Here is a 10,864-nt window from a genome sequence, read left to right as displayed (position 1 = left end):
TGCTCCTGCAGTCCGCACATGCACTGTACTTTCACCCGGCATTTCAAAGAACACAGGAGTTTCATCAACATTTCCAATAGCTCCCATGGTGTAGTTGTGCGTCTTTCTTAATTTCAGGACATGTTTTTGAAATGCAAGCTGTTTCTCCTGGTATGTGTTGGGAAGGCGCTGCGCTATTGATGTCCATCGCTGAATTACAAGATCATGTCGGGCCATAAAGTGCCTTGCCCGTCCATAACTTCCCTTAATTTCATTACGAGGAATTTTCATTCTGTCCGCTATTTTGAGGCCTTCAAATTGAATCATTTCCACAGACACTGAAAATTCATCCGCCCGTGTATTACGCACGTATCGCAAAAGTTTATTTTCAAGTTCTGGAAATTTAGCTTTCTTTCTGCGGAAAGATTGTCGATTTTGTGACGTTTTTTCAAGGGCATCTTTTGTTAGTATCCATCTTCGCACATTTTTTTCGTCAACGTCGAATTTTCTCCCTGCTGCTCGATTTCCGTGTTCTTGTGCGTAACGCACCACTTGAAGTTTAAATTTAGACGTATAACCTGCTCTTACTCGACCCATGTTTCACTCAGAACTAACCAGGCAAGTCAAGTAAAGGCGAAAAGGTTATAACTCTCCCCCGCAATGCCTTTGTTCCGAGCGGTACCGTTATTTTCGCTAGATGCGAACTTAGGAATGTTAAACATTGCCAAATTTCGGAATAATTTCTACTCCTGAAATAATATTCCAAGAAAATTATTTTTTCTATAATTTCTGTCTGAAAATTGTGCTGCGGCCTATACATGCACGCGGCCTATCCATGTGTAAATACGGTACTTTGTCCCATTGGTTCTCGTTATATAGCCTCAGAACAGAGTGCATAAAAATTACCACCTCCAACAGCTCATCTATTGTTGCGTGACATGTAAGCAGGCTGTTTCGTATTTATGGTTTGCATGTTTGTTGATGCAGGAGTGTGTTTACTGGCTGTTGCCTAGCAGCAGCCATCTTTTCTTGCTCTACTATTCCAGCTTTCAGCTCTTATGTCACAACATAGAAAAATAAATACAGTGCAGTCATCAGAGAAATTCCTGCAAATCACTGAATCTCTAAGGGAGAAGAGACCAATGTTGCGGATAGGAGAAGAAAGTGATAAAATTTTGGGGGTTAGGAGATGCTGAAATAATTTATATTGCTATGAACCTTTTCATGAGCTTATTTCTTATCAAGGTTTCTTCCCACTCTTTTTTTCCTAATCTTGTGATAGCCAGAACATTTTAATGACTTTTTCTCCTTACCATGTGGTGGCCACATCTCTTCCATCACCTTTTGTCCAAAATACAGGGTTGCTGAAACATTTTTGTCCCCTCTTTACAGGACCACCTGGTTGTTAAAACATTTTTATCACCTTTCTTTGACCACATGGTCACTTTATATTGGAAAGTATGCTGCAACTTTTGTTTTCTGACTCATCATTTGGCTGTGAGACATATATAAGGGCTTCTGAAACCCCCTAAAGACACTTACCCCTGAAGATGACAACTGTAACATTATTCAAATATCTAGAAAACCTTCATATTCTTGCAACATATTGATGAAAACTGAACCCTTACACTAAATTCCAGCTGCAAAAATTTAAGGACAGAAATCACTGAGGCACGTTTTCTGCAAGTAATACTTCTCCTCCATTCATAATTCAAATAGTGACTTGCATTATCCGTTTTAGGTTATAGTCACAAGAGATCCAGCCTTGTCCCATTCATCATTTACCCTTCCTTCTTGTCATCATAATAAACATTTTTAGTATTAGGCCTTTCAAGGGCCTTTACAGGTATTATGAAAATAGAATTCTCCCATCATTTATTCCAAATTTCTTTCTCATTTTGGTTGATATAGTGACATGTTGACCCCTACCCCCCCCAGCGGCACGTGGCGTGAACGTAACGCTCGCGTTACTACGGTAATAGGCGAGTTCCCGCCCCGCCACTCCCCTCCGCGGTGACGTCACGAAGATGTACTGCGTGTCGCTAGGCAACGCAAGTCAACAGCGGTGACGTCACCAAGTAGTAACAGCGGCTGCTTCCGCTAGCTTTACATAGCAACACAGCGCCAGGCAACAAGGGTGCCTATTACGTGGCCGTTTTCCGTATGGTCCGATCGAGGCTACATGAGGCGCAGCGAAGGCTATTCACAGTCAGTTGTACGCTGACAGCCGCCGAGTTATAAAGTAACAGTCGCCGAGTCAGTTGTACTGCGTCAGTCAGTTAGTCCTGGAGCTACCGCCGAGTTAGCCAGCAACTAGTCAGTTGTATTCTGGCATTTGGAGTGTACTATTTGTGATACTGCAGATAGCAGTAACCGTAAATCTGTAATTTGGGTGATTGTAAGTGCGAATGTGAAATAAAATTCGCTACATCAAATACGTCGAGAAGTTATTTGTCGCGATATACGCCCGATACGCGACAATATTTTAAGATACATTTTGGAATTCTGTCAGAGTTGGTGTAACATATTTTTCTGAATTTCTTCTATATTGAAGAGTTCTATCTTCTGAGATACAATGCCATGTAGTCCATTGAAAGTCAACTGGTGTTTTGGAGGTGACATGTTCCTCTGAACTGTAATTTGACTCTCAATGGCCCACGTGGTGTTTTATTGCAGAAGATAGAACTGTTACAACCACTGCTGTGAGAACCACAAATCCTGCATTCTTCTGTATTATTCCGTAAAGTCTGTTGTTTGTGGAATTTGTAGTTCTACATATTTCTTTGGTTTCTTTGAAGGTATGAAGGGCTGTATCTCACAGCTGTCATGAAACATTCTGCCTTCTGTTCATTGGCATCAGTTTGAAGGCCTGGTTGACAGTTCGTGGTATTTAACACAATTTACAATTTTTACATTCATATCCATTTCTGCTTTGTATGATATATCCTAAATAATTGAAAATATTAATCTGTTCCAGTATCTGTCATTAGTGCATAGCATGCTTCTAGCATTAACTGTAATTATTAAAAGAGCATCTGAGAAGTACTGTCAGATTCTGCTAATGATGTGACAGGTTTGTGGTTCATAGTAAATCAGATTCATATCATGTCAGCTACTTTTAAACAAAATGTAAAAATTATAAAGATTACTGTCTTCTGGGTTGTGCTTTCATATAGCCTGGTGGTGAGTTACCAAGTTTTGGAGGAATCTACTTCTTCCATCTTCAGAGTAGAAGGCTGCTATGAAACCTTCATATTGTGAAGTGTATGAGTGATTGTAGACAGGGTTTTGATTGGTAATTGGATTTATTGAACCCATACAGATCATAATTACCAGTAACTATAGCACTACTGGTAATTCACACACATTGCAATTCACTACAGCACAGGCTTAAATCTTCTCAGCCTGCTGTGTCTTCACCGGTTGTCATCTGGTAATGACTTCTATTGCTGTAGCTTCCTCACCTTTCATGTTCACGTCCTTACTGGCCAGTGACTCTCCCAGCTAACTCCTACTCTTCTAACTGCCATCTCAAGACTTTCATAATCACAGCTGCTCCTCGTTATATAGCCTTGGTATGGACTGCATAAAAAACACTACTTCCAGCAGTTCTTTTGTTGTTGTATCACATAGCTGTCATACAGACTACGTATAGAACCCTTTTCCCAGTTACTTCATTGTTGCATATTACAAATCTCTAGCCTAGCAATGGGCATGTTTGCAGAGCTGTTCCCTAGCAGTGACTGTTTCTGCTGGGTTCGCAGTTCTTGATTTGAGCAAATATGCCACAGTATCTTTCTACCATCCTACACAACATCATATCGCTGAAGACAGGAATTGTTGTATGCCATAAGAGCCTCATATCTCAGAATAAGTTATGATTGAAATGTGTTCTGTAATTTCTCATTTTATAGTCTGTGATAAAATTTGTTTGTACTTATACTGTGGTTTCCAGGTTATGACACCATGTAGTGCGGTATGTGGGTACTATCTCCATCTTTGCTTCTACCATGAAGATGGAGCTAGTATGTGTTGTCTGGTACATTGGTACCCATCTATCAGACTGCACAGAGTCATAATGCAGAAGGCCACAGCATTAATCTTTACCACTGTGAGAACCTTGAATCTTACACATCTGTTGTATTTTTGTTTTCTATGTGTGGGTGGTAGAAGAAAATGTGCTAATATATTGTACTTGCAGATAACAGAATATCTCTTTGAGAGCTTCCAAGATGCTTGACATATTTCTGTTTTTTTTTTCATGCTGTCCCCAGAAGTTAACATGGTTGAGTGTCCCTTAGTCTTTTATCTTTATATGGCTTCAGGCAAATTTCCACTTGCTACATCTGTGCAACTTACTCTTTTATTTTTCTCTGCTATGATCTACTGTCTGCTTTGGGACTTGGTTGGATGGTTGGTAGGCAGTGTCACTTAGTGGAGAATTGTGGAAAACCAAAGTACAAAGGTTGCTGCAGGAGATTGGTGATTCTGCAGCTGAGGAGGAGGGCTTGGCAGCCCTTCAAGCCACAGGCTGGGATGTACAAGCAGCTGTGAGGCAGGTTAAGCTCAATCAACTGCTCAGGTCAGTCACTTGTGGAACAGCTTTATGTTTCTTAATCTTAATGTTGTTAGTCTCCTGTCTAAACCCCAAGCTAGAGGACAGTCCCTTGTCAGCTGTCCATGACTACTTATTCAGTATAATCACAGCCACCCTTCACATCTAGAGGCTGTCATGAAATAGCCATGTTGTGGTGATTTTACGTGGTCTTTATTTCACATCTTTAGTGAACATTATAAACTATATAAACGGTAGCCAATCACTGCAGAGAAAGAGCACTAAGTTATTAAATTTGTGTTATAAAGATTAAGGAACATGACATCACACATCATTATTATATAGTGCCATGGGACTTCAGTGATAAGGCTTGTAAGTACCAAAGAGATTGCTGTATTCATTCATAATGTGTGGTTTTCCTAGTGAGGAAAGATTATGGGACAGAAGTCCCATTATTTATTATATCCTATATGGTTTCCTGACAGCTGCCAGTTAAACAAGACTGAAGGAAGTTAGGAAAATGGAGTGCTTTCTATTGTAACCAGGGTCTCAGGTCCATTCCCATGATTGAACCGCATAATTGTAAATATCCAATATTGAAAGAACACAAATAGCAGGTTTCAAGAAGCTCTTCTGAAAGAGTATTTCTACAAAAAGGAAGGCACAGAGGCTTAATGGCAGATCCACATACTGGCAGAATCAGTGTTATGATGTGTGCAGCTAGCGTGTATAGCGATCTGTCAGCACACTGTTTTACCATCATCTCACTCAGCATCATTGTGATCAGAGAGAAAGAATGGAGTGCTTGTGTCTTCATTTGTTATGGAACCACCCCTGTCATGTAGTGAAATTTTAGCACATGCATAAGTTTAGTCTCAAGAAAATTATTTCTTTTATATCATCTTCATCCCTCACCCCTTTCTTCCTTTCATTTATCCTTTTCATACCTTTAATGCCTTATGTCTTTTCTCTTCTTTTTATTTCCACCCCATTCCAGCTGCACTATGGCCCTGGGGTCTACTCAACCTCTGACAGAAATGAGTACCAGGAATATTCTTGGGTGTAAGGCTGACAACCTTACTGCCATCTATGAGCCGATTGTCTAGGAACTGTGGGAACCTCAACATCTCACAACCCTATGGGCCTCCACAGCCTGTTACAGGGATACTTTTACTTACTTTACTTTAAGTATTGCTTAAAGGCAATGTAGAAAATGTGACAGTATTTTTTTTTACAGAGCGAGGTCATCAGCCTTGTGTGCAAATACTGTGTGTCAGACATGGAAAATAATTGCATTGTTTAAGAGTGGGATATAGTGGGCAGTGCAAATAAAGTGATATTTTTAAAAATGGGAAAAATGAGGTGCTCTACAAATCTGAAAGAAACATTCCAAAATAATCCTTATCACATTGTTCAGAAATCATGCGTACAACCAGTTGATTTATGTTTGCACTCACAAAGGATATGGACCATGGAGATAACACTATGCTAAAAAGGTTCATGGGGAAAAAATGTAGAAATGAATGACTGTAGGGTTGAATTAAATTTGTATAAGATATGTAGAACATACCTAAGTATATGTACAAAAAGATTAGTGAAATGAGATCAATTCATTGCACAAAAAGATATTTTCAACTTTGAATATTAAAGATTGTAGTTTTCCCATCACATTACCTGCTCTGAAGTGCTTGATGACATCACAGTTGACTCTGTCAAATTCATAGAGTGGCCACCAAATTCTCTAGACTTGAATACATTAGATTAGCAGGTTCAGAGCAACTTAAATAATTAGGATGAAAAAACCAGCTCAAAAATCTGGTATCTTATGAAGGCGAGAGGCCACACTTTCTCTTTTCTTTGTTGCATTAACTCCAGGGACTGAAATGGTTGTTACTGATTTTTGTACAGCAACCCATTGTTTGTTCAAATCTTGGTGTCTGTGGTCTTGTATCGGAAGAATCTGGTAACTGTTGTGTGGATTGGCAGATAATTTCAGTGTCCGAGGTTAGCTATTTCTAAGGGATGCAGCACAGTGGGTGTCTTGTACCCCTCACCCGAGTATGGAAAGAGATCCGGTTTCCAAGACATTGTGTTGTCTATTTTTTTGGAATACCGGATGATGGACAAAGTCCAAAAATCCTGTCAATTTTGAACTTCAGTGTTGTTCAATACTTTCAGAATAAGTAATATGATGTAAAATGCCAATTTTTAAAAGTCACAGTGGAAAATATTTTTGTGTGAAATGAATCAGCTAAGTGAAGAGTATGATCAGAATGGGCTGTGCTATATCTCAAGTGGTTAGTTGCTGGCTTTCCACCGTGGCGGCCCGGGTTTGATCCCAGGTCTGGTCAAGTGGGATTTGTGGTGGACAAAGTGGTGCTGGGGCATGTTTTCTCCGAGTACTTCGGTTTCCCCTGCCAATTTTCATTCCACCAATTGCTCCACAATCACCCTCACCTATCACCTGGGGCTGGTACAGTAGGTCAGAAGTGACCGCAGTACAAGGGACTTAGTCCCACCCCACTAGCAATGATACAGAATGAAACTTGTGTATGTCACTTGTACAAGTAATGTTGTAATCTGGCCTACACATCATTTAGATGAACTTCAACAAAGATTATGCCACTTGTGCATCATGTTGTACAAATTTCATATACAAGTATGCTGCAAGAATAACACAGGTCTGCAACCAAAAACTGCATAGGATATTTTTACTGTTTCTTATAGAGTTTTACTCACTAAAACTGAAAAAAATAGCAAAAAAAAAAAAAAATCCATTNATATTTTTAGTTTAATTTTGCGTGAAATTTCTCTTCAACGTGAAATCTGGTATCCTACTGTTGATTCTAAAAACCATATCCAATAATTATTTCTTACTTTAAAATAATATTTATAAGAGTGAATCTAAAATATAATACAAATAGAAAATGGGTGGGATGGGGGGGGCAGTGGAAGGGATTGGTAGGGTGGGTTTGGCAGTGTGAGGAGCTCAGGCGATCATGTCCCAACACATTTACTTCGTTCGTAGCGAAAGGTGAGGAATCTTACTAGCTCGGTTGAGCACGTTTGGACATGTTCTTTGGGGCAGTAGGAATGAGTATAAACAATCCTGCTGTCAGATTTGATCATGTCTCAACATGCTAAATAAGCTCAGGATCTTGGTTGATGTATAAGCCACTCAGTTTACATCCTGCATTCAAACGTGACTGTGCTTGTGTTTTAGCTCTGTATTATGGCTCAAAGAGGTTGTGTTATTTCTCCGGACAACTTTTGTTTTATTTATGGTGAATACATAGTTAAAAGTCAAAAAAGAAACATAAATGATTTTGTGAACAAAGTGTATTTTGCTTATTTCAAATTGAAACTTGGGGATCAAGACAAACCTTGGGCTCCTCACAAGGTGTGCAGAAGGTGTGAGGAAGATCTTCATTTGTGGTTTAAGGGTAAGAAGAACTCATTTCGTTTTGGCATTCCTGTGATGTGGGGTGAACAGCAAAACCACACGACTGATTGTTATTTCTTTTCGGTAGATGTGAAAGGCTTTAATACAAAAAATAAAAAGAAAATATCTTACCCAAACCTTAATTCAGCTATTCGTTCAGTGCCTCATAGCTCTGAAATACCAGTTCCCCTCCCACCTTCCAGTTTGGATGATATACAGAGTGATTCAGAGGACAGAACTATATTACCACCCCAGGATGAATCCAGTTCAGATTTCTCTGTTCATGAGGGACCCAAACCTTTTTCTCAGAGTGAGCTCAATGACTTAGTTAGAGATTTATGCCTTTCCAAAGATGCAGCCGAATTCCTAGGGTCAAGACCGAAAAATAAAAACTTGCTGTCACCTGGAACATCATTCTCGTGGTACAGGCACCGAGAGAAGGAATTCACCCAGTTTTTCTCCAAAGAGGGAAATCTTGTTTTTTGTAATGATGTTCAAGGGCTCATGACATGCTTTGAAATAGAATATGATCCATCTGAATGATGCATTTTCATTGATTCATCTAAAACAAGCCTCAAAGTAGTCTTGCTGCATAATGGAAATACATTTGCATCAATTCCTATGGGACACTCGGTGCATTTGGAAGAAAACTATAACGATTTGGCTGTGATTCTTGAGAAAGTCAACTATCAAGAACATCAATGGATGGTTTGTGGAGACTTCAAAATATTAACCATGTTGCTGGGCCAGCAGGCAGGTTATACAAAACATCTCTGCTTCTTATGCCTGTGGGACAGTCAAGTCAGAGACCTCCATTGGACAAAAACTGACTGGCCACTTCGAGATGCCTTAATCCCCGGTGAAAAAAACGTAATTAATACGACCTTGGTTCCACCTGAAAAGGTTTTATTACCACCTCTTCATATTAAATTAGGGATCATGAAGCAGTTTGTAAAACCACTGCCAAAAGATGGAGAATGTTTCACATATTTGTGTTCCAAGTTCCCAAAACTGTCTGAAGCCAAGTTGAAAGAGGGAGTTTTTACTGGTCCCGACATACGAAAACTGTTAACCGATCCCCTCTTTTCAGAAACAATGGGAGAAAAAGAAAAAGAAGCATGGGACTCCTTCAAAGACATAGTGCACAAGTTTTTGGGGAACACTAAAGACCCTCTCTACAAAACCAATGTACAACGCATGTTGGCTGCATATAAAGCTCCAGGCTGCAAGATGAGCTTATAAGTTCATTTCTTACACTCCCATGTCGACTATTTTCCCGAAAACTTGGGAGCCTACAGTGAAGAGCAGGGAGAACGATTTCACCAGGATGTCCGTGATATCGAAAGACGCTACCAAGGAAGATGGAATGTGATTATGCTAGCTGACTACTGCTGGATGATCAAGCGGGAAACGGAAAATGGAAAGCGAAAGCATGTTCGGAGGAGCATCAAAGATAAGAAGAAAAGGTTTCACAGGCAAAAAGGCTGAACACAGAATATTAAATATATCATGAAGGAATTGTTTGTTTAAGTATGAGAAATAATATGTTTAGTTCAATTTTTTTCATTGCTGTTATGATTCTTTATTGTAAACCCCTATTATTTTCCAAAAAACCATACGTGATAGGGGGAAATTGAGGTCATTTTTGGATTCAGCATCCTAGAAAAGATAAAGTTTACCAAAATTATTCCATGCAGCTGCAAAAAAATTATTTTTGCAGACCTGTGTAATTTTTAAATACAGGAAATCAGAAAAAAGAGCAGGGAAGGCAGAGAATATGTTTTTGGGGGTGGTTTAAAAGTGAGTTATATTTGGGGAATTGTTTGCAGTTATGTATACGTTATTGTTATCTCGAGTTCCACACAAGTTGCTGTAGTGTATTAAAAGAAGGCGGCTTTCTTCTGGGATGTGATGCTGTATAGTCTTAAGATCATTGCTGATGATGTTTTGAAATGCTGGCAACGATTTGCCAGAGTAGGCATCATATCCCAGAAAAGAGTAGCCTTCATAGCAACTGCTGTGAGAACTTAAAAAAGTCCCACATATTAAATGATGTTATATGAATGACATGTGCCACTTTTACTGTATGAACTCTCCCTTTCAGAAATAATTTTGAGGGACTTGATACTTTCAGGAATCTTTCCATGCTGTTGAGGAATCATTTGTTCTGTAACTTGTGTGCCTATTTATGAATTGCACAGTAGTGTTCACTTATCAGGAGAAAAGCCTTAACTTTGAGAGTGTTAAAATTCATATTTCAGGCTGGGAATAGCTTCAAGACATCAGTGTGAAGTTGCACTTCAGAAATCAAGTTGGAATATTGAGAAAGCTGCATCTACCATACTGGATGAAATGAAGAGTTAATATCTTCTTGTGTTGGGAACAAGCAGGTGATAATGGGGATATGCAAATAGTTATAGCTGATGTAAAACAAAAAGCAATCATAAACTGAATCCTGTATTATACTCACAATTTGTGACATTCAGTTTCTGTTGTATTGAGATTTACAGGCCTGTTTTCGTCTTCCCATTGATAATGACTTCATGACATGTCTCAGCACAAATGACTTGTGTACAGATGAAACATATGGGTTGTAAACAAGCAAACTGAGATTTTAGATTGAATATTAGGTTCTCTTGTGGTTTATTTCATAATGCTTTCAGTGTCTGTCCTGTTGTAACACAAATTCACCTGGAGATAATTTATTTTCTCATTATGTAAGATTTGAGGCTTTCACGGCGGTGACTATGAAGAAAGCAGTCTTCTGGGATTTGGCACCGTGTATATGTGGTGTTAACCGACGTTTCGGAGGAACGTATCGCCCCCATCTTCAGGGTTGAAGAAAAAGTATAAGTAAATCTGCAAGCGACAACACCGTAGGACACGGT

At 39.2% G+C, this 10,864-nt stretch overlaps 1 protein-coding gene across 3 annotated transcripts in view; it reads left to right on the top strand.

Annotated features, from left to right (window-relative positions):
• Positions 1-10,745, top strand: part of LOC111872982 — a 62,435-nt gene extending 51,690 nt beyond the window's left edge. For 2 of the 3 annotated variants that reach the window (XM_023867323.2, XM_023867322.2), the window contains exons 18-19: positions 4,401-4,561; positions 10,238-10,745. In XM_023867323.2, coding sequence (XP_023723091.1) covers positions 4,401-4,561; positions 10,238-10,340 — 264 coding nt within the window. In that variant the 3' untranslated portion in view covers positions 10,341-10,745. The remainder of the gene's footprint in view (positions 1-4,400; positions 4,562-10,237) is intronic. The other variant, XM_023867324.2, reaches the window with a different exon arrangement.
• Positions 10,746-10,864: the final 119 nt, after the last annotated feature.

Source organism: Cryptotermes secundus, unplaced genomic scaffold (assembly GCF_002891405.2).
Source record: "Cryptotermes secundus unplaced genomic scaffold, Csec_1.0 scaffold1277, whole genome shotgun sequence".
Taxonomy (NCBI): Eukaryota; Metazoa; Arthropoda; class Insecta; order Blattodea; family Kalotermitidae; genus Cryptotermes; species Cryptotermes secundus.
This window is presented reverse-complemented; position numbering and strand designations above follow the sequence as displayed.